Below are 24,909 nucleotides of genomic sequence, written 5' to 3' on the forward strand. Positions count from 1 at the left end.
ATTTAAACGGAGAGGACTGTACCATTGATTGGCGGAGGTGGGTGGGGTCAATTCCGGGGAATTTCCTGTGGAGGATGAGCCTGGGAGAGGGAGGGGTGGTGTTGATGGTGGGGGATCGTGAGGTTGGATCCTAATCCTTCAGGCTTGGCTGCAGCACGGCCTTAGGATAAACTGACATGTAGGCTTTGGACGTCTGAAAATGCTAGTTGGACTTTAGCATCGTTTTTTTTAGTTGTTTTTTTTAGTTGTTGTTGTTTTTTTTTTTACATGTCTGTTGTGTTCAGCAGTCAATTTTATGTTTAATGGAATGCCAAGTCTGGTAAGAGAAATTTAATTTGAAATGTTTGCAGTAGTTTCTGATTTAATTTGCTTTTGTTGTCTTACAAATTAGAGAGGATGAGACAGATGATTTAGTTTGAAAGAAACAGTCTTATCACATAGGTTTTCACATTGCTGTGGGAAGAACAAACAAATGTAGCGCCTAGCCCTTTTTCAGACATCAACATTTATATATATTTGTATCCACATAGAGTTTCCAGCCAGGTTTGTCATTTCCTCAATCAAATTTAGTCGACCTGAATTTCTTACAAGGTGCCACTGCTGCTGTAGCTGATTTGTGGCAATTAAGTTCTAAAAGTGAAAATATCTTGCGTGTTTGCATTCCATGATATGAGGATCTATTCCCTGTGACAGCGTTCAGAGGCAAATAAGTTGTTAGCAAGAAAATGTAATCAGTGACGACACCCGCAATAACAGCATGTTGCCACTGAACAATTTTTTTGACAGGTTAGTCGGCGGTTTGTCCCCAGATATCACGGCAGATTGTCCTTTGACCTCGCGAGGTCATCGAGGAGCTGAGATTACAGTCAGCTGTGAGTTCTGTCACCAACAGACACGATGCGTGGAATCTAACAGATTCCTTTTTGCGCAGAACATTTGTGAAATCGAACCCTTCACCCCGTTGCTGCCTTGCTCAGTGGAGACAGACAGGTAATACTTACTGAGGAATTCAGGTGAAGATAATCTGATAATTCAGTAATGTTTTTAATCTAATTATAATAGAACCGAGATAAGACATAAATCCAAACAAAGTGTTTGCAGATGTTCGTGAACAAATGGTTTTATCTTATCGTGTACACATGATGAGGCGGAGCAGCTGTCAGCTTCAGATCAAAAACCTGCATCCTCCCATTCCTTTTCTTCCTCTGGTGGGTGCCACCTGTAGTTTATTTGCAAAACAGCTGTGGAATCGGAATGAGCCAGAGAAACAAATCATTTAAAACCATACAAGTGTGATGGAGTCACAGATCAAAGGGCAAATCTCATTCTAAAAATAAAAAGAAAGAATAAAAAAAACCCATAATAACTGAGATAAATATGACACTGGTTGGCACTGTGGCTGGTGGAGTTCACTGCCCTCTTGTCCGTGTGTAGTCCATTTCTGATGAGCGCAGCAGGGATGAGGTCATTTTGTAGGCCAACAGGAGGTTAGCATCACCACGGGTTCCCACTCCTGGACCTGATAACGATTGAAAACCAGCTCTGTGGTGAACGAAAAATTAAAAAAAAAAAAAAAGGTTTAATTCAAAGATAATCTCCACGAATGAGCAACACTTTTGGAGGCACCAAGTGCCGTCAGTGGTACAGAGCTAACGATAAGTCACACACGACTTTGCCATCACAACCACTGGCTTTGTGCCTCCTGTGATTTTTGTTCAATGACGGCTACCTGTTAGCTACCGCTGTTTTTGAGACGAATCAGTGCTTTGAAATCCACTGATGTATTATCCTGTCAAACAAAACTTAGAAACATCTTGAGATGTTTAAGATGGAGTTAAGAGTTGCATCTGAAGCATTTGACCCTTCACGTATTTCTGTTTTCCGACTCGACCCTGCACGGCTCTGCGCTCCCGCACCGAGATTTACAGGCTGGATTTGCAACCCAGTCACTGTTACTGGAATCTCTTTCCTTGATAATCAACATTTCCTCAAAAAAAGGCTTTATTTCACGTGTAATTTGTGCAAAATAAAATTGCAGCAGGAGAAAGTGTTGACGGCCGCTGAACAGCTATTCTTTAAAGTCCGTTATCGCAGAGTGAACATGCAACTCGATACAGGCCTGTTGCTCTCTGGGGGAATGAACTGGAGAATCAGATAAAGTGAAGTTTTGCTCTGTTAAACTAAACTAAAAAAAAAAAAGAAAAAAAAAAAGATCTGAACATTCAAATATCATTTGTGAAATTTAAAGCGCTCTGTCATAAATTGCGCGGCGACCTCGCTGCTTCCAGTCAAACCTCAGACTCAGCATCAATTTCTCTGATTCAAATGAGCTGTTCGACTTTTCAACGGCGGGACAGACGCAGAGGGAGGCGGCTCACCGCCTTTTCAGACTCCGCTCGGACATAACTGCTGATTTGATGTCTGAATTAGAGTGTTTGTTTTTTAAGTGTGTGTCCACAGATCCATATGTAAGAAAGTGAGTGAGTGAGTGAGTGAGTGAGTGAGTGAGTGAGTGAGTGAGTGAGTGAGTGAGTGAGGGAGGGAGGGAGGGAGGTCTGGCTGTTACGTAAGCACCAGCTGTGTGAGTCGAGGCGCTGCAGCAGGATGACACTGCAACACCTCCCTCAGCTACACCGAAATCTATTATTCACATTATTGAATGAAAAAGAGCACGAGGCGCTCTGATGATGGTATCAGGCTGCTGCAATTTCTCCTGACAGCAAAAAAGTCATTCACGGATGCGTTCTGCCTCTGATGTTGGCGTTTCAAAGCCTGGCGTCTAAGAGCAGCAAATACATTTCTGCACTTCAATCCAGACGCCATAATCCACTGCTGCTATCAGCCACCTCGATGACATTCATGATGAAACACTAATATGAGTCAACAAGGGAGGAATAGAAAAAAAAAAATCTGCAGTCTTAATCTGGATTAAATTATAGTGTTCGTCATCCCGGCTCCAAACCGGAGCAAACCAACCATCCTCTCTTGTCAGATAACACGACAGTGGTTTCTGTGCTGAGTAACAATTCTCTGGTAACAAAAGATTATTTATCAGAGTGTTTTCAGAGGGTGTGCTTGGTTATAGGTAGGGAACAACAGCCGACTCCCAAAATACCTTTTTTAACCACAATATAATTTTATTTATTTGACCAAAAGTGTCAGATCATATTTGCCTCGCTGCCCGCCATTGGCCATCAGCAAATGAGACATTACCAGATGGCTGATGTTTATGTGTTGATGAGAAAGATTATTTTAAATGTCACTACAGAAATGAGTAGGATTCAGATGCGTCCCTAGAGACGGGGCCATAAAGGGCTGAAAGAAACAGTATGGCGTCTTCATGATGATTTATATGCTTCCATGGCCCGAAAAAGATAAACAACATGAAGAAACGTCTAACTGTCCAATTTGGTGCTTTTAACATCAGCATCTGCTCAGAGCTGGACTTGAGAGTTTTGAATAACCCTCGCTCATTGGTGAACACTGAATCGGCAGAGATTGATATTCCTCAGAGATGTGGGAAACCAAAAACATTAAAGCTACAGAAATGGAGAACAGAGTATTTGAATGCAACCAATGACAAGAGAGTCCAGCGGCCCCAGGGCCTGTCCTCTGTCCCACAGCCATACCGATGTTAAATCATATCACATTTTTCTGGGTGCGGGGAAGGACTCTAATCTTGATTTCACGTGGCAGGGACTTTTACCGGTTGTGTATAGTAAATCAATTTATCCACTGTCTATCATAAAGCTCTACCTGTCTTTGTTTTTGTTTTTTTTTCATCAGCACAGCTGTTGGGTTGAGGCTAGTCGTTTTCCACAAAGCTTCCTTGAATCTTTGGTTGTCATTCAGGGAGTGGAAGTGAAGTTGGTGGAGTCCTGACAACGCTGACGGCCTCTTCAGGGAGCAACAGATCAGACTGTTGCTCCTGAGTTGTGTGCAACAGCTGTTCTTGGGTTAAAAAAGACAACTGCTGCTATTGGACAACTGTGAGAACATGAGAGGAAATTTGTGACAGCATCCTTCGGTTCTAACGCACAAAAATGGGATTTGTGAGGTCACAGTGACCGTAGCCTCTGACCTCTACGCTACGACGGGCAAAACATAATCAGCTCCCTAAATTCTGACCCAGTGAAGATTTTATTGAAGACTTTCCCTCAAGCCTTACTGAGATGTTGTGCCCATAAAAAAATTGGAGGGACAGACAACCGGATGAAGTTTTTACCAGGTAGATGGAAACACAAAATTCCAAACTGATCATGTTAATTCCAATCTGACAGACGCGGGGAGACCAAATTTGTCATAAAATCCATCAAACATTTGATCGCACCGTCTTTTCGTTATCTAAAGCAGGGGTTTGCAAAGTGGGGGTCCGTAGAGAGAGACGAGGAGGGGTCACGATGAAATCCAGAACTCAAAAAAAAAAAAAAAAGCTTTGTTTCTAAAAGATAGTCATGGGACACAAAAACTATAAAAACAACATTTGAATTTCCTATAAATTTGTGTGTGTGTACTGTTTGTACGCTTCAACTACCTCTGGTGATAAGGGGGTCACGAGCCTCTGCCACCTGTATGTTCAGGTTCCTAAACTGAAGTGTTTGGGAGCACCGATGTGAGAGGCACTAAAACCGTGCCTTGTCGTCCTGTACCATCAGAAAAGGGCAATTCAGAATAATACAGCACCACATATGAAATAATGGTACAGCTTTTATGTATTGGCTTATCCATCCATCCAACCAACCAACCACTGTCTACACAGCTCATCCCATTAAAGCGTGGGGTTCCTGAGCCTGTCCCAGGGTCATTGGGTGAGAGGTGGGGGGGAGGGGGGCAGACAATCATTCTCTCCTACGCGCAATTTAGAGTCTCTGCTACCGCCGCCCATAGCTGCTTGTGTGATATCTCAATTATGTAATAATGAATTAAACTGCTTGAGCTAAAAGTGGTCTATATTTAGCCGGAGATATGGGGGGGGGGGGGGCAAAATGTGAGCCATGACATAACTGCTTAGTTGAAATCATGTCTAGTGTTCAGTGGGATCCTTTGTGATGTTAAAAAAAAAAAGAATGTGACACTCAAATGAAAACTTGGATTTCTACGCAATAACAGGGAGCGTTGATCGTTTTCAGCAGGTCTTCACTTGTCGGCTCCCCCGCAGCACGTTTCATTTAGCGTACGGGTGTTGACGCTGGATTCCCTTCCTGATGTGGTTCTGAGTGCGGATGGGTTGTGGTTCGGAGTAGGAGCAGTTACAGGTCCAGTATCTTGCTGAGGGACAGACACTAAGAACAACAGTTCCCATACCTTTGAAATGAGAACATGAAGTACAGCACACAGGAGCTAGAAAGAATCCCTCGGTTGACCGCTGGATGAGATGGATCGCGGTTTGTGGAAGTATTTCCTCGACCATCAACAGAACTTATTCCCAAAACACGTGGGATCCAGCAACAACCTTAAATTCAGTCGTACTCACTGATGAAAGTCTGCAAAAATTACATAAAACTGCAATGTCATTTGTGTTTGTGTGCTTCTGGTCCAGACAGATTTGATTGTGTCATCATTACAGCGCTGCTATGTGATGGATCAAAATGGCGTCAGAGCATTTGAGCAGGGAGACGATGAGATTATCTGGTTGTGTGGAGGGACGTGCAGCCTACAGCAGACTGCTCTTTCCTGCTTAATGACTTTCCATTTTTTTGACTAGAATAATGATGGAAGTTATACTTAGAATATGAATTGCTTTACAAGGATGAATAAATAAGATAAAATACAATTTGCAGGAGAGGATTCCAGACAAAAGCAATGAATGTAATGACAGAAAGTAGTTAAAATCAATTGAAAAATGACTTGTTATTCTTTACTTGCATGACTGCGTGCAAACAAGACCTTCCCCTGGTTTTTGTGAGCGCTTTGCTCTTATCTGAGGGTCAAATGTCACGATACATCTTCACAATATGAATGCTGTGAAGCCCTTTGTGAGAAGAACTGTGACTTGACATGGCAGCTCAGGGGCCGTCCCGGAGGGAGCAATGTCTTGACCTTACAGGTGCGTCCTTCCTCGCTGTAACACTGACGTATATTGTGTGTGTGTTCATTGTTGTCTTTTAGGTTCAGCATGCGACTCTGTGTAGGTCAATGAAGGTAACAGTCTGCGGTTGCATCGTTGAGGCCTTAACTTGAGACCCCCGACTCCTCAGAGGACCAAGCGTCTTGACACCTGGAGTCCAGCAGACGCAGCAACACTGAGCCGGCTCCTGGGAAGGATTATGCCATTATAGTTTGCAGCTTGAGCTTCCTCATTGTACGACGGCTACACAGCAAAGTCAGCCTTGCCCCCCTTACACTAAGTAGGAAACATGAATGACCCCTACCAAAATAATGTGAACCAGCAGATGACCGAAGGAGGAGAGTACACCTACACCCAGGATGGAGGGGGTCAGGATGGCTACCCCTACCAGACGGACTACCCTCCGCAGGAAGAGGATGCTGCTAGCGATGCCACTGAGGGAGCGGATGATGATGACCAGATGTATGAAGGGGAGTACCAGGGCATCCCCCACCCAGATGAGATCAAGGAGGCACGGCGGGCTGCTCGGATGGAGGCCAAGAGGAAAGCCCGAATGGCTACCCAGCAGGAGGAGCAAGAGGAGGACAACCTGCCAGAGCAGTACGAATCCATCATGGAAGACTGCGGCCATGGACGCTTCCAGTGGATGCTGTTCTTTGTGCTGGGCATGGCGCTAATGGCTGACGGGGTGGACGGCTTCGTCGTGGGCTTCGTTATGCCCAGCGCTGAGAAGGACATGTGCATATCTAACGCCGACAAGGGGATGCTGGGTAAGTGACAGCAGAGCTGGAAACAATTTGGCTGTCGGAGGGTGCCACAAAAACAACAAAATACAGTTGAGGCAGGTATTTGCACAGTTTACATACAACGGGGTAAAATTTAAGCTACTTAAGTTAGATGACAACCAAAGATATGAGGGAAATTCTTTTGGCCCACTTGAATCGAGTTGCATAGGAATGAGTCCTAAAACGCTGAGGGCTCACAGTTAGCATTGTTGAATGTCCTGTTCCCTTGTCGAAAAATGTGTGGGTTTGTTGAATGGATTTTCAGTGGTTCACACTGACTTTATGCTTCCTTTATGCCTTTTTTACCTCATGTGGACAAGTGTTGTCACTGAAACACACACACACACTCACACACACACACACACTTGAGACACTCAAACAAAGCATCTTGTTTGCGCATTGCAATTCTGACATCCACGTCAAATAAAATTGAGCTCTACTTAAAGGTTTTATCATTTTGACCCATGTAATAAAAAGACCAGTAAATACAGCACTCAAAATTACCAAGTATTTATGTGCCTAAAAAGTTGGTTGCTAGTGGCTAAAAAAGACTGCAATTGTCATCCTGCTGAGAGCAGAAGGAGAGCAAAGCACACTGAAGTCCCACACTGGTAGCGTGGTAGCATAGCATTACCTTCACAATTCTAATGATGTCATTTATGCCTCAGCAGCTGTTTGGAAGAAGGAGCTAGCGAAGCTAATTGCAGGAATTCCTTTGTACGTGTAGCACTGTGGTAAGGTTAGCTTCTTCTCACCATTGACTTTGAGGCAGTTTTCTTGTTTAAAAGAAAAACATTTCAGTCCCAGAACTCAGTGATCAAAAATCCAACATAAGAATGGACGTTGGCCCACAAAAATACATCAGGCCTGTGTTCCTGTGATTCTGAAATACTGGTAGTGGAAACAAAACAAAACAAAACAAAAAAAGATTGGTAATTTGACTCCCAGAGTAACAGGGATGGATGTTTGGGACCATAAGCAGACCACGTGACCAACCAAGAGGCTGACATCTGCAGAACCACACCACAAACAAAATGTACAATCCTTTGCTAAATGCAATCATCAGTCAAAAAGCTGCAGTCCTTATACACAGGTGCGAGCCTCATGAATGAAATGATGTGGTTTTGTGCTTGTTTGCACACACACACACACACACACACACACACAAAATTCTGCATATGTTTGTGTCTTGATGGCTTGCAGATCACTGCATCAGTCAGAAATATCACACCTGTTGCTGGGACAAGTTAGGACAAAAGTTTGAACACCTAAACAACAACAGTTATAATGTGTAACATTTCCGCATTAAAAGGTTTAAAAATTACTTGCTCTATCTTAAATATGTTTATAGAGTTGTGTACTTAATTCACCCCTCAGTTCTAAAAATGATAAAACCCAGAGAAATCCATAATCATTCAAGGTAACGGTGCGTTTAGTTTTGTTGGCGGCGGATGGCGTCACGTCTCCATCACCCCTCTGTATTTGCTAACGTGCTGGGTTACTGCGTGACTGAATTTACCACAAAATCCCAGCTAGCAGCGAGCTAACATTAGCCTTAAATTCTACAGATGTCAGTTAATGTTCAAGGCCATTTTGAGGATGTTAAATCATTTCAAATAAAGTTCCTATGAGGTGAGCAAGACAACATTTTGAGTGCAACCCTCAGAGATTAATGTGCAAGGGATGTGGTTGAATACTTGATCTATAAATCTGTTGTCTCGACCCACATTTATAGAACGATCTTTGAAAATGTTCACGCAGGTTTGTCTGTTCCCGTGATGTCACTTTGGGATCTGTTGTAGTTTCATTGCAGAGCAGCCAACGATCTGCTCGCTGTTAACGCTGCAGTGCACAACAGAAACACTGCTGTGCTTAAAGACCTCTCTATGTTTTTGTTTCCACAAATCTACAGTTACAGTACTTGCAGCCATTACATATGCTACTGTTCTTTATGCAGCAAGTGTGGAGAATTCTGTACTTTTGGTTCTGCAGCATAATAGGAGCCTTCACAAATTACATACTGTGCTTTGAGAAGAACGTTTGGTCCACAATAAACCAGCTCAGCTTCATTAAATGTTGGCAGTGTCTCTGAATTAATTGAAGGGACGCCACACCACATGATAGCATGTAAATTCTGCAATTATGTTACCAGACAGAGGCATTATTGTCTGCTTTCTCTCTGAATTTAATTTTCTTCAGTTTTCTAGCTTAAATTGTTTCCTCATAGAACACCACAGGGATGATGCATCTTCGTAGGCCAACCCAGCTAGCATTGCAATGGCTTCCTGCCACCAAATACAAACGCCAACTGAATTTGTGACCACTGCCGAAAAACAAACTATGGCCAAAGATCCAGGTTTTGTTCGTGATGCTAATCTCCGGCATTAAACAGCACTAGCACAAAGCTAACATTACACTTTGACCCCATAGGACACGCGACTTCAACGTCATGACATCGAGTTTCACGCTGCTGCTTTCGGCATGATGCAAGTGTTGTTTGGTGAAGTCACTCATTAACAACCGGCATGTATTAGACACACAAAATAAATTTGTGTTAACCAGACCGTGCATCAGGTGTATAACCAAAAAAATAAAAAAACAAAAAATAACTGACTTCGAGAGGATGTGACCGGACATTTAACAATGCCAACTTAACCCTGGGTTTTAGGGTCCATTCCTACGCCATTTTAGACTGAGACATCAAAGCTGGCACAGCAACATTGTGGCTGAAATTCGTATGCAGCATAGAATCCACATGCTGGGAAAATGTCCCCTTTTTTGTGCACACAGGTAAACTGCAAGTTAAGCCTCTCAACTTATTTCCCTAGTCTCATGTTTTTCCAGGCAATGTGGCAGATTGTACATCATTTCATCTTAACAACAGGCTCCTGGGATGAGAGATTGATGAGGAACCTGGAGCTGATTGCATTCAGTGTGTGTTCCCAGGCTAATATGGAGCATGTTGCAGCAGTCAGAGAGCCTGGCGGCCTGCAGCGCTAGGTGCAGAGCTGTCAGACACGCTTCAGGCCTCTGACAGGCTGTGCAAGAAGGAGGAAGGCCTGGCGAAAATGAAATCACAGCATCTGTTTGTGCAAAGCTGGAGGGGAGCACCGATCATTGGCTGAGAATATGAAGTAGATCTGCAGAATTATCCGATTGGATTCACACTCATGCACTGTTCACCAGACACACAAGAGGCAAAATGTCTTTAATCTTACATGTCGTCTGGAGTCGCAGAGAGAATCCAAAACATTTTGTTAAAAAGTTCAAGATAGCCGGTCCACTTATTTGTGGTTTATTGTTTTGTCCAGAGTTAAAATTCAAGGGCTTTACAACTAGAGACATGTTCCTGCAGGCGAAGGGGAGATTGCTCAGGCAGGTTTGAAATACTTCGTGTGGTTCCAGGGATGTAACCTCCAATTATCTTGAGCAAAACAAAACTTGCCCTTTGCCAAATCTGGACGAAAAGCTGAAATGTGATTAGAAAGTTCTTGCATAAATGATGATGCCTGCCTGCATTTATTAGGTGTTAATCTTGAATACTTGAGGTGCTTAGCGTTCCCTCCCAGAGATCACGTACCAGACAATAAACACGTCCAGCTCTGTGTGGTCCTTCAGTTTGACTTTCTGAAAACTTTATTTTTGTTTGCATCATCCAGGTGTTATTCTGTTTACTCAAAAAGAGAATATTGCTGTGTGCTGTGTGACAGCATACAGCAATATTCAGCAAGCCATCGAGAGACACGCTGTGAAAGAAAGCTTCATAAATCGATCACTAGATTTGTGGGTAAAAGAAACTTATTAGACCCTTCCCTTATTTTGGAATTTGGGGAAAAACCTCTTTTGTTACTGGAACACTGCCACGTTATATTTACAACATTATTAAATAGATTTTTTATTTATTGGTCAGTCCGAATGTGAAGTGATTCATAAGCAAGACTGCCAACACCATGGAAACAATACCAATAGAAGATCAGGTAGGATACATCCATGGTGGAGCTCTGTCCATTTAGCCATCCATTTTGGAACCTATCTTTGCTGACATTGGGTGAGAGGCGGGGTTCACCCTGGACGGGTCGCCAGTCTGTCGCAGGGCCATCAGGAGCAATTAGGGGCTCAGTATCTTGCTCAAGGACACTTCCACATGCTCACCGATGGAAGTGAGATTCGAACCAGCGACCCCTGCTCCTGTAAAATACTATTTTATATTCAGTACAATCAAAATTTGGTCAGATTAAGGTACAAAACAGACAGTTAGGGTGCAAAACACATTGTGGTTTGGATCCGTATCGTAATACGTTGTGCTGTAGCTGGACCTGAGCACCCAGATGTCGCCGTCAAGGTGTTTAATGGCATCAGCCTCGCCACTGCACTGCCCCCTGGTGGTGACCTTCCAGTGTTTAACCAACAGTAAGTCCGTAGTAAGTTCATCAAAAAGGATCCTACTGGATTTCCTGGGTGCTGCTAGGTAATTTTAACCCATTACTTGCCATGCAGCAAGCACTGCAGTGTCAGGAGGTCAGGATGATCTTGTCCTCTTTTCAGTTCTCAGCAAATGTAGCAGAAATGTACCAGATGACTTTTCCCATTAAGTAAAAACTGCTAGGAGTGTTTATAAAACTACTGTTTTTAGATGCACTTATGTGTTTTGTCAGTACAGAAATACAGCTGATGTAGCCTTGGTAGGGAAGTTCAAGTGCATAAAGAAACTGAACATTAATTACAAGTGGCTGTTTTTTTTCTATTTGCAATTTAAATGTCTCAAAACAGTTTAATGATGAACTTAGCAAGCATTTGCACATTTGGGTTAACAGAAGCTCTGCGGGGGTCTGCTGTAATGTTTGAGGTTCCTCTCTATCTGCTTTGGCTCAAAGCTCCTCAGTCAGTCCGTCATATCCAAGCTATCACTTTAACTGTCCCTTAACTAAGAAAGAGCTTGGCCAAGACATGCAGTGACACGTTGACTCTTTCTCTTCCGGTGGCCTTACCAGCCTGTTGACTGGGCCAGGGAGGTGCAGCTTGGCGTGTGTAGCGCCAGAACATTTGGATAGTCTAGTAATCCAGGGGGAAGGTGCACACTATGGCTCCACGTGCCGTTAAGCTGCTTAGTCCCTCTGTAATTAGGGCTGTGTGTAGTAAAAACACAGAGCAGGCTGGAGGTATGGGTCGAAACGTTTAAGCAACAGCGTGGAGGGGATGGCTGAGGTTGTAGGTTTTAGTCCTGAGAGCAGGGTGCACGTTAGGTCCTCAGAGACATAAAGGAGGCACATAATCATTCTTATCTCCTTGATGCAGTTGGTCAGAGCTACTAAAACACTGATAGCTGCTTACTGCCATGGACCTCGCACCACTCTGCTGGTTCTGCAGGTGAAATTAAGAATTGTGTGGTGATAAAGTGTGTAATAGAGGTAGTAAAAAGGCAGTCCAGACGATAGTAAAGGCGACTGCAGCGGGCTGGAGGAATTGGGGACGGTGGAGGCATGGCAAGGAAGCAAACCTTTATTTCTCATTCTGACCTCCAGAAATGTTGATATTATTTTGGGTCTGCTTGCTTGAGACATCATCATGACTATTCAGAAATCACCACCCGGACACATGTGAAAATCTGTCCCAGAAATATACATACAGTCATGAGAGGCGTGGGGTTTGTCCTTTGTCATCTTAGAAGGGCAAAGGGTGCCCCCTTGTGGAAGTCTGAGGTAACGTTTTTAAACAAGCTCTATCAGTTTTACCTTCATGCTCATGCACAAAAGAAAAGTTGTGAAATATGGAAGTTTTCCTCACACATACTTGAGTATAGGTCTCTTGGTCTTGGTTGATGTACTTTAGCACGTGTTTATGGTGCATCAAACCATGTCAGGTGTCATTCATTTTAAAATACAAACTGGTGAATTTTGGCATAGATTTCTCTGTTTATTTGTCGTTACCATAAACAGATTTTTCAGAGAATGCATGATCGGGAATATTTCCCTCAGAGGCCTGGAAAACTCCCGGAAATGGATTGATTAAAAAAAAATGCGAAGGAACCCCGACGCCGCAAATAAATGTGTCTGTGTATGATCATTATGGATGGAAAGAAATGAGTCTAAACGAGCTTGAGTGTGTGTTTGTGTGTTCACAGGTCTGCTGGTGTATGTGGCCATGATGGTGGGTGCGTTGGTTTGGGGGGGTTTGTGTGATAAGATGGGCAGGAGGAAGTGTCTCATCTACGTCTTGACCATCGACCTGGTCTTCTCCTTCCTGTCCTGCTTCGCTCAGGGCTACGGCTTCTTCCTCTTCCTCAGGTTCTGCTCTGGCTTCGGGTGAGACACATTTACATTTAAATTCACAATTCCGCTCTTTGCTTGAACAAATGACAACTCCACAGGCTTTTTATAATGACTGACCTTTCCCATAAATAATCCTTTTGGGGAAAACGTGATTCTGCTACATATGGGGGCAGGAGAAAGTACATCCCTTCATTTGCATTTAAAGATTTGTGTTGCAAAATTGGACTCCTGACATTTGATTTCAATGAGGAATGTGTAGCATATAAATTAAAATGGACTGTGGTCATCTGGGAGCAGCCTGGTGGATAGAGAGGACATAATTTAAGCACACGAAGGGTCTTACTTGTTTATTTAAATCTACATTTCAGAATCTGTTCTGTAATGTGCCATTCAAATACGTCCCGATGCAAAACAACGCTTTGGTTTGAACTTTGTGCAGGAGGGCTTGTGTGCGTTTGCGTGTCAGCACACACTTCAGTCCCAGAAGAGGACAGCTCGGAAGGAATTGTCTGTTTATTTGTTTTGATAGAACATTTCTTTACGGTCATAATTAAAACAACAAGTGAACTATTCTTGCCGCATGTTTTTTTTTCCTTTGATTTTTTTTTTTTTTTTTACTGTCCAATTCCTGCGGTCGCCGGCGCTGTAGATCGAGGCGCCTCCAGAGCAACGATTGATTGTGCAACTTTCACAGACACATCTTTTTTTTCAATAATGATTGCAGCCTGAGTGGAGCAAGACTTCCAGTATTGATATTTGAGCTATTTGGTATGCCAAAAAGGCCAAGGTTACCACAATAAAATGTCAATACGAGACCCAATTAGTCACTCAAGCTCACGTGCGCTGAGGAACTGTGGCCTTCTTGTTGGCCTCACAAAAATGCCTGCAATGATTAGTGTGTTTGAGACGTCTGCCCGCGTGGTCACCAAGGAAAGGAAAAGATGGGCTTGTGATTTCTAAAATGGTGTCAATAATTTAAACCCTACACGTGTTGTCATAGCTACCGTATTTTTTTCATTTTAGCGAAAGATGCTGAGAGTCAGCTCGCAGGGAGAGATGCTGCAATTATCATTTGTTTGTAATTTCTCAAAGTTTTGAGCACCACAGGGGAAATTCTGCTGGTTTGAATTCCTGGTAAAATCGAAACCACAGAGTACATACCTCTGCCGAGGCCGTATGACGTCCTCAGATCCAGATCAATTCTAAAATTGATCCTTCCGTGGCCTAACATCTATCATCCTATCCAATTTCATCTGCAGCTTTATGAGTTATGCTGGAAATAGACAAACACAAGTGCACCAATTTCTTTCCTTGGCTGTTGTAAAAATGAAAGAAGCCTAAAGGAAGGAGAGGGAATACTTTTACCAAGTCAAACTCAACCGAATCCATTGTCAAAAAAATACAGTTTTTTGCTGTCCTCAGTGCGACTGCCCTAAATGATTCTTCCTGGGCCATTATGACACGCCTCCACCGCGCTCAGTGCTGTTTGGGTTCATAGTTTTGCATAAATCTGCCAACAGACAGACACACGTGTGTCATTACCTCCTTATCAATCACACTCCCTCCTTGGAGGGAGTAAAAAGCACGTCTGATAAGATGTTACATACAAATAATCCACGGCCACTGCCGCTCAGGCCTGAGATAAAGGCTCTCCTCCCCCGACCCCCCACAACCCCAACTGGGCAAAGCAGATGGCCGCCCACTCTGAGTCCGGTTCTGTCTGAGGTTTCTTCTTGTTTTTTTTCTCACCAACGTCGCCAAGTGCTTGCTCGTGCGGGAATGTTGGGTCTCTTTCATTTGACTTTAAACGTAAGGTTCTAGACCTGCCTTTGCGTATGAGATGGCTTTTGTTGCAATTCGGTGCCGTATAAATAAAGACTGATTGACAGGCTGTTCTGTGGTTTCCTCGTCCAGGATTGGCGGTGCCATCCCTATCGTCTACACCTACTTCACCGAGTTTCTGCAGATGGACAAACGTGGGGAACATCTGAGCTGGCTCTGCATGTTCTGGATGCTGGGGGGCCTGTATGCCTCCTTCACTGCATGGGGAATCATCCCACACTATGGTAACATGGTCAAAGACCAGCAGAGAAAAAAGTACATTTAGTTAAGTACTGTACTTGTGTTTCTTTTGAAGTACTTATACTGAAGTGTTTTCATTCTATGCTAATTTATGTCCACTCTTCATTTCAGAGGGAAATAGTGCACATTATTCTTCACTACATTTACTCGACAATTACACAAATGATAGCATAACAAGCTTTTTAAATACAACACGTCTGAGGCGATACTTCACACTTCAGTTGTATTTTGCCTTGTGCTTACAAATAGGAGTCTTGAGCAAACTGAGACATTATTCTCCTCCGTCACTTCTTTGTCACTCCAGGTTGCAGAAAGAGCCAGTCACGTGTACTTAGCTTGAAGCTAATAGCAACCGATGGCTAACGACAGCTACGGCAATAAAACAGGCTGCCTGTCCAAAGCTGTCAGTTTTCAGATTACCAAGTACATCGTCTGGTTTAATCCACATCTCCTTTGTCCGGCTGTATGCACAGTAAACCACAAATACTTTGATGTGAGCGAAAACAAGTAAACTACTTCTAGTTTAGCACTGGTTAACGCTAGAGCAGAGTAGGAGGTGTTATGATATATTTGTTTTTAGCTCACATTCAAGTGTTTATCGAGAATGCAACTGGATAAAGAAGATACGGATTAAACCACAGGATTATTTTTAAAGTTTTGGGGACATTTTTGTTGTTGTGATTGGTGTTGAGCTAAACGTACATAGCTGTTTCGTTCTGCATTCTGGAGTCACAAAGACGAAGAGCTGCAGGAGGGAGAAAAAAATCCTCATGAAGATAAACTATTTGTGAGTGCTTGAGTGGCAAAATACACTTTTTGAGCAAAGACCTGTTTTAAAGATCAAAGCAGTTTGTGGTTTACAACCTTTTAGCTTGCGGCATCTTACAAAAACCAACATCCTGTCGCCGTTACATTTAAGATCGAATAGTAACTTTGCACATGGTTTTACATTTACATGAGTCAAGAATCGAAATACCTTTCACAACACGCACACACATACGCAAACACGCCGTCCATAACGGCCCAGTGCAGCAGATTTTTGCATAAACAGAGAACAGTAAAAATCAATTTTCAGTTTTATTGGACTCGTGCTGGGATTGGAGTTTAGAATATTTCCCAAGAGACAGTTTCTTGCAATATTAATTCCTCTCCTGAATGGCCTGCCAGGCTGGGGCTTCGCCATCGGTACGGAGTTCCAGATTCACAGTTGGAGACTGTTTATTCTGGTGTGTCTCTTCCCGGCCCTGGCTGCGCTCATCGGCATCGTCTTCATGCCAGAGAGTCCTCGCTTCCTGCTGGAGGTTAGATACTGAAACTGTCACCGCTTTGATCTTCATTATAGCTCTGGGGATTTTGATGCATCCTGGGAATTTTACAGCAGAGCGTTGATTCATAAATTTGCTGTTCTGTTTAACCTAACACAAACAAGTATTAAAACCTGGACTATCCCCGTCTGTATATGCATCGTGTCAGAGTGCTGTGTTGAGCATGAAGCTGTTATTGGTTTTACTGTACATGTTGAGTCATCAGCCACCAAAACAACATCCCACTGCTGTGCAAAGCTAGCGGAGGGCTGCTAAGTCGTCACCAGAACACTGCGCACCCATGTGTCTCATCCAGGACATTGTCAGACCTGTAACCACATGTGGTATTGTACTTGTGTGTTATAGCAGTTCTCAAAAATAATCACACATTTACTCAGCTGATAAGAGGGAGACTTCCTGGGAACATTGCTACTCAACTGTAGTGTGTGGTCACACTGTGCAGCACGTGAGGACTGAAACCCAGGATTAAGATAGCCACATATACAGAAACCGCATGCAGCCTATAAACCAAAGTTAGTATGGCAGAGACCCAAAAGTGCCCTTCAAGTTCTCACTTGAACCCCAAAAGATGTTCTTGCTGCATGACTTCTTTCTGACTCCAGAATTCAGAAAGAGCCACGCGTGCATATATTTAGCTTGAAGCTAATGGCAAAGCTAAGCACTACAACCAACAGCTACAGAAAACAACAAACAAAACTTCCCCCCCCAAAAAACGGCTGTTTTTGTAAACGGACTCGGCTGTTGTTAGTAGTCCTTGGTTTCGATGTGAGCTTCAAGCTAAATACACAACACATGGCTGGCTCTTTCCATATTCTGTCTGTATTCACAAAGAAGTAATGCAGGAGGGAGTATGTGCGAGTATTTGAAAGGCAAAATAGTCTTTGTGGGGGCTCACATTTGGTGGGTTCATGAGATAGATCGCTCCTCACACAGTGCAAAGCATATTTTAACTTTTGAGCTGGTTTGCGAGTAAAGCGATCACAAATATACAAACGGCAACATAAACTAGATTAGATTCCTACGGCTTTCAATCCTGTGTGTTTTTATTTCAGAGCGCTCGACACGACGAGGCGTGGATGGTGCTGCGACAAGTTCACGACACCAACTGGAAGGCCAAAGGCGAGCCAGAGAGAGTCTTCACTGTGAGCCTTTGTCCTTCACAACACTGCCCAATAATCCTTCGCCAAATATCAAAATTAGCAAAGTTACAGTCCTCTCAGTGTCTCAGTCCTGGCTGACTTGCATCTTTAGTCATAGCTGCTGACAACAAATTCAATTAGTGCCAGAAATGTGTGGCTACACAGTATAAATATTGAAGCCAGACCGTGATTTTCTATTTTTCTGTGAGCAACCTTGATGTGATTTTATGCTGCACATGAAGCTGCTAACAGCAGGGCACAGCGAGAGTGGAGAAGCCTGTCGCCTGCAGCTCTTCCTCTAACAGCTCACTGTAGCTGCTAACGTCTTGATCCATTCCTCCCTGCAAGATTTCAAATGAGTTTGCTGTCAAAAGAATCCACAAAATGGTAGCAGACAGATTTTTTTTTTCCCTGAATGATGGCAGTCACCGAAATTTGAAATTTGAGGAAATAAAAATCGATGGGCAGCGACAAATCAGTTCCATTAGCATGTCGTGACTTTCCAAAATTAACTTTCATACTTTATCCTGTGCAGGCTCATCATGAGCCATTAGATTTATTTTTCAACTTCTTTTACGCTGAAGTATTTTTCATATGAGTTTCTTCAGTAACATTCGTGAATACATGAAGCAGCACAGTGCCAATAATACGTCCATTTTTCATGAGGAGTGGAGTGTGAGAGTTGGGGGATGAAGCGAAAATGCTATTTTTTTTCCAGTGTTCTTGGAAGTTTATTTAACATTTTGTATCTTCATATTTTGGATAGGAGCAAGTGCAGGACACTGCTGGAAAATATAATGGATTATATAAAATATTATTGAGTTTTCTGTGCGTAATGACAAAATGCTCAGGTTTAGTGTGATGGGCTTTTGGTAAAGACTTAAGACTTTTTATTATATCATTTCTTTTTGTTCGAATTGAAAATGTCTAAATTTAAGACCAAATTAACAACAACAAAAACAAAACAGTTAGCCCCCAATCGTCTTACTGAAGAAGATCCAGAAGCAAACCATACGTGTATATGTGGGAGCAGTAATGGTGATCATGTGTCCATGTCCCCCTCTGGGTGTGAAGGTGACCAACATCAAGACCCCACAGACGCAGGAGGACGAGTTCATAGAGATCCAGAGTGACACCGGCACCGCCTTCCAACGCTGGACCGTCAGACACGTGACCATGCTGCAACAGGTCAGCCGGATCATGTCACCCGCTTCTCTTGGCCTCCAGCTTCCACCTGTCACTTATCTCCTGTTTGTCTGTCTCCTAGGTGATGAGTAACGTGATGTCACTATCAGCTCCAGAGCTCAGACTGCAAGGCCTCCTCCTGGTTGTTGTCTGGTTCTGTTTGGCTTTCAGGTGGGCACTCAAACCCCTTCTGTCTAGTCAAACGTCTTCCTGATCAAAAGGCTGAGATCAAACTGGTCTCAGCAAACACCAGGGTAGGATTTTAGCCGTTTACGTCTGAAGGACACAGTTGATCAATATGAGGGAGCGATGCCAGGCAAGAGATACAAAAATGAAAGTTAAAAAATGGTCAGGAATATTCATTTATGCACATATTTGAACTTCCTATGATGTACAGATAAGACGTATGCATTGGGTCACAGTGACACACACACACACACACACACACACACACACACACACACACACACACACACACACACACACACACACAAACATACACAGAGTTTTTGAAAGACTGTTTTGGATTATGAAAGATTCCTACTTTTTTTTTTAAGTAAATCTTCTCTGAGAAATATATTTTACATTTAGACTAAAACTCCCAGCGCACTGACGTCTAGATATACAGGGAAGATTGTAATTCACATATGAGGAGCTTTCGCTGAGATCATCTCACCGCTGTTTTGTGTGTATCAGCTACCACGGGCTGGGAGTCTGGTTCCCTGATATGATCAAGTACATGCAGTATGAGGAGTACGAATCCAAGGTCAGGGTTTTCCACCGGGAACGCGTGGAACGTTTCCACTTCAACTTCTCCCTGGTGAACCAGATCCACCGCGAGGGAGAGTACATCCACGACAAGTATGTTTCCCCTCTCTGTGTCAAGGACTTTTTAATGAGCCGTGCCATTTAAACCTCTCTAGACCATTTATTTAATCATCTGCTTTCTTTTTGTGTCATTTTTAGGTTTGCAAACATTGAGATTAAGTCGGTGAAGTTTGAAGAGTCCTTGTTTGAGAACTGCTATTTTGAAGACATCAAATCAACCAACACCTTTTTTGAAAACTGCACCCTCAAAAACACCGTTTTCTACAACACAGGCAGGTGGCTCACGATGGTTCTTGGTATAAATATGCATCTGAATATTAACGCTGCCCTACAACAGTCACGTTCGTCGCAGCTCCCACGCTTTGCAGGAAGTTCATCACCCAACTCATCACCAGGGGGAAAACTTTACGACTCCTCTCTCTCCCCAGATCTGTGGCAGGAAAAGTTCATAAACTGTCGCATGGAGAACACCACCTTCCTCCATTCAAAGAAAGGCTGCCATCTGAACTTCCAGGAGGAGAACGACATCGTCATCTACATGGTCAGCTTCCTGGGCAGCTTGGCCGTGTTGCCTGGTAACATCATCTCAGCATTGTTCATGGACAAGATAGGAAGAATCAGGATAATAGGTGAGAACCGCACCTGAGAGTGTGAATATCTACGGCCTCGTAGAGCAAATCGGTACCCAATCATCTTTTACTCCAGGGGGTTCCATGCTGGCGTCATCTGCATGTACGTTCCTGCTGCTGCTGAGCTTCAGTCAAGGAGCTGTAATATGTTGGCAGTGTCTCTTCTACGGTGCAAGCGTGGCAGCCTGGAACGGACTAGAGGTCATTTCTGTGGAACTCTACCCCTCCTCAAAAAGGTACCGTCCCAATGTCCATCCATCCATTCATTTTTTTACTGTTTATCCTGTCAAGGGTGGCGGGGGGTGGAGCCTATCCCAGTGCCCGTCGGGCGAGAGGCAGGGTTCACCCTGGACGGGTCACCAGGGCCAACACATACAGTATAGACAGACAACCATTGGCTCTCACATTCGCACTTACAGTCAATTTAGAGTATCCAGTAAGCCCCGTCACCTCTTGATGTCTTTGGACTGTGGGAGGACACCGGAGTACCTGGAGAGAACCCAAGCAGGAACAGGGAGAACATGGAGACTCCACACAAAAAGCCAGAACCTTCTTGCTGTGAGGTGGCAGTGCGAACCACTGCACCACCGTGCTGCCCCTCCATCCCGACATATCACCTTTAAAAAAAACGTTATTTCTGACCTTCCATTCAGTAAGCGTTGCTGGGATTGTACTATGATTACCTAACTAGCAGCAAAGTTCAGACATGGAAGGCTGCAGCAGCTTTTGATTTCTCCACACGTTGAAGCAGAATTCTCAGAGTAGAGGGTTTTTAATTCATTTGCTTTAAAACTGACGAGAAATGAAAAATGATAATGGTGTAAATTCCCGAGGTGGATTTTTAATCTTTTTTCATCAAAAGAAAATGTGCTAAACAGGAATTTCGAACTCTCATGACTGACCATCTGTTTTCCAGTATTTTCCGGAACTTCACCTTCATGTCCAGAGAAGAAGCCACTTGTTCGTACTAGCTGGTACCACAGAAATATTGCAACTTGTACAAACAAAGTAAATCCTCTGTAGAGCTGTAGACAGAAACAATGGGCCGACTGTTGCTTGTCCAGGTTTTCTTCCTCTATGTTGCCTGTAATACCCATTGTCTTGTTGCCTATATCGCCATCTTCTGGTGGAAATACACAATGATTAACCCCAGATTACTAACTTCAAACTACTTGATGCGAACTGCAGTACTTCACATTCTCTCATTTCCAAAATTCATTTAAAACTCAGTTGACAGTTGATGGAAACACGGTTTATAAATAAAGAATGAGTTAAACAATGTTTTAATCCGCCCCAGTTTGAAAATGTCAGCAAATGTAGCACGCCTCTGTCGCTAACTAGCTTTTATAAGTAGCATACATCCAAAAGCTTAACATTAGCTAATCACATTATTTTTATTTTTTTTTACAAGTTATGTTCAGGACGGAAATATCAGCCGTGTGGGAGGCAGCTTTCATATCAAGCCTGTGTTAGCAATTCAGTGCTGTTGGATTTGGAGGTTTTACACTCCAGCATCTTCCCCCAAACTCAAGATATTCTTACCAAACTCATGCTAAAAGCAATGTGTGTGTGTGTGTGTGTGTGTGTGTGTGTGTGTGGGTGTGGGTAGATGAACTGTGTATGTATATTTTTTTCTTCTTCCAGCCAGCGGGTTTACCGTCTGGTTTGGTTAATTAAAGGTTTACGTTGATCGATTAGATCCTAACTGAAGCCGAGTGAAAAGCTTCCGCGGCTCACACAGACAAACTTCTACCAGATGGGTCTCAGCAAAATGCCACCATGTGACAATCTGGGATTAGAAAGGGAAAGTTTTCACTGGACATCTCGAGCCGAAACGTTAAAAATTCAGCTGAAGATGGATTTTCCAACCAGCTCGCAGAGTTATCATTAGCTGAGTGAGGACGGCAGCAGATCTGCCAGTGGCCGTGACTCATTCCAGCCTGACAGAATAGATGGTTGTTGGCTTCTTTGCTTTAGCGGCAGAGACCCATTGTTTTAGGACATTCTGCAAATTTGGAGCAGTAATTCTGTCACTGTGCTGGAATGGAAAGACTGAAGGGGGGGGGGGTAAAAAGATGCAGGGCCTTAGCAAACCATCCATTTAACCGCTCTTCCGAAGCAACTCTTCCCCTGCGCACGACAGCTGTGCCTCTCAGCTTAACATTTGGTGTGAAAACTAGAGCTGCTTTCAAAACCACCTCCTACAGACGAAGACAGTGTTTACCAGACGCTGAATACTGCATGTTTCATGCTACGTTTTGGCTGAATTAACGTATCCTGCAGCTATACTCTACTATAATGTAGAAGTGTTGACCTCAACCCGTCTTTGTTTACGCGTCTGACGGTCTGTCTTTCCTTTGACTCCACAGGGGGACGGCGTTTGGTATCCTGAACGGGATCTGCAAGTTTGCAGCCATCATCGCCAGCTTCATCTTTGCAGCCTTCATCGGCATCACTAAGATCATCCCCATCTTCCTGGCCTTCGCCGCACTCGTCTGCGGCGGTCTGGTGGCTCTGAAGCTACCTGAAACACGAGAGAAAATCCTCTCTTGAAAAGCCAAAATCCTGCAGGCTCCAGGCCCCAAACTCAGTCCAGCCAGGGGGGGGGGGGGGTCAGTTTAATTGGAGACGGCGTGAAAAGCTATGCTGTGCGTGCTGTGATTATGAGTCTGTCATGGGTAGCGGATGGAGAATGTTGAAAACCTGTCTGGTTGCCTACGTGAACCTGTGGTTGCTTTCTGCTCCTGTCAAGCTCCTCAGGCTGCCCAGCTCGTCTGTGACATCATGTGAAACCAGTGTTTGTCTTTTTATCTTTCACCTTCCACCCGCTTCCACCACACACACACACACACACGCACACACACACACACACACACACACACACACACACACACACACGCATGCACAGTGTAGACATTTACTTTTGAGGTTTGTGTAAAAGAAGATTAATATGAGGTGAAAACGTGTCTGTGCTTGAAAGGTGATGTAGTTCTTGTTATTACCATGTTGTGCTTTGATTTCATTCCCCGATGGAAAAAAGAAAAAAAGTGAAAAGAAGGGACTCATAGTCATAACTTGAGCTGAATTGGGACACTTTAATATTATACTTTATGACATTGTTACCGCTGGTGTTAACACCCGTTTCACTCGCCCCAGTTTCTTCTGCGTTGTCCTGTAGTCTCTGCAGTCAGCTCCTCTCCTCACATGTTTACTCTCTGTAGTCATGAACCAGGATATATCAGTTTATAAAACACTGGAATGATTTCCGGATAATTTCTCCCCACCGATCCGAATCTTTGACCCCTGACCGGCTGATGCTCCTCCTGTGTGTCGTCTCGCTCTCGACTCGTGAGGTTGTGTGTTCTGTAGGTGGTGATGACGTAGCATCCTAACTGTCAATCTTGCCATGACTACATTGTAATGATTTGCTTTGTTTGTTCATTTTATTTATTGATCGTCTTCTCTCTCTCTCTTTTTTTCTTTTCTAAATGACACGATGTGATTAAATTAGCTGTTTTGATATGATGCTCTCATGGTAACGTTCTGATGAAGAACAGTCTTACACAGCCTGCTGCATTTCTGACAACACGTGTCAAGATTTCTAAGGAGCATGTTACTTTCTTGGCATGAGTGAGCCGTGTGAGTGTGTGTCTGTGTGCGTGTGTGTGTATATGTGTGTGGGTGCATGTGTGTGTGTGTGTGTGGTTGTGGTTGTTATCCACGTCTGTGAATTTTCTGACACGCACTAGTCTGACTTCCAGTACTATATTTGTTGTTGTACATACTGTAGACCTGTGTAAATTAGTTGTAAAATAGTTGCCCTGTCATGACTTGAATAAAACTGAGGGATTATAATCCCGTTTCCTGGTTGATGATGGATGTGGAAAGACACGATACAGAAAGTTAGAGGTATAATTCCTGAAGTAGCAACAATCACACTTGCAATACCGCTTTGTTGTTTGAGGAGAGGCACAAGGACGGACGGCTCGCTGGAGCTCTGCAGTGACGGTGGGCCTCCGACCACTTTTAATCTGCAATATCCCCTTGAAAATTTCACCAGAATGAAGTGAAACTGCTTTTAAAGGAGATGTTTAATGAAGTATTGCCTCATATTTTCTTACAAAAAAAATAGGTTTACTGAAATATATTCTCTAAGATACTCAGGGAAAAATGTCGGAGCCAATAGATAAAGGAGTGTCCCATATTTCCAGTTCGGTACTGATTTGGAGTCCCTGGGTCACATGACTTCTAAACTATTAAAATAAATACTTGAATATTGCAGTATATTTAAAAATAACACAGAATACAAGACACAATCAAATACAATAGAAAGAGGTGTGTCCTGTATTTCCAGTCTCGGTCACATGGAAGCTAAAGAAAAAAATAATCTAATTTTGCAGTTTTTGTTTTTTTTCAATTTAAATTTGCACTAAAATATTTATGCAAAGTACTACAACAGGTGCATCCTGTATGACTCGTGCTAATAACTAGGACTGACAAGGTGTTCCCAGGTCACGTGATATGGACGCTATTGAGAAAAGACAATAATTGGACTGACCCATTTATATAAACATGGAAGCTGATGACGAGGCCTGTGAGT

General features: G+C 43.4%; 1 protein-coding gene across 1 annotated transcript; it reads left to right on the plus strand.

Moving 5' to 3' along the window:
* The first annotated feature begins 27 nt into the window (after positions 1-27).
* On the plus strand, positions 28-24,909 carry sv2ba (synaptic vesicle glycoprotein 2Ba). The gene is made up of 13 exons (XM_086190047.1): positions 28-319; positions 6,109-6,837; positions 12,974-13,154; positions 15,036-15,187; positions 16,371-16,504; positions 17,581-17,670; positions 18,742-18,855; positions 18,935-19,023; positions 19,549-19,713; positions 19,819-19,952; positions 20,109-20,309; positions 20,386-20,545; positions 22,679-24,909. Exons 2-13 carry the CDS (start codon positions 6,357-6,359, stop codon positions 22,860-22,862), a joined length of 2,085 nt encoding a protein of 694 aa, XP_086046173.1. The 5' UTR covers positions 28-319; positions 6,109-6,356; the 3' UTR covers positions 22,863-24,909.

Source organism: Aulostomus chinensis, chromosome 2, assembly GCF_037954235.1.
Source record: "Aulostomus chinensis isolate RoL2024-O1b breed Wild chromosome 2, RoL_Achi_v1.0, whole genome shotgun sequence".
NCBI classification, from domain to species: domain Eukaryota; kingdom Metazoa; phylum Chordata; class Actinopteri; order Syngnathiformes; family Aulostomidae; genus Aulostomus; species Aulostomus chinensis.

Coding starts and splice junctions, on each gene's coding strand:
- sv2ba (XM_086190047.1), top strand. CDS start 6,357: ATGAATGACCCCTACCAAAATAATGTGAACCAGCAGATGACCGAAGGA. Junction 15,188..16,370: donor GGGAATCATCCCACACTATG/GTAACATGGTCA, acceptor ATGGCCTGCCAG/GCTGGGGCTTCGCCATCGGT. Junction 19,024..19,548: donor TGGTTCTGTTTGGCTTTCAG/GTGGGCACTCAA, acceptor TGTGTGTATCAG/CTACCACGGGCTGGGAGTCT.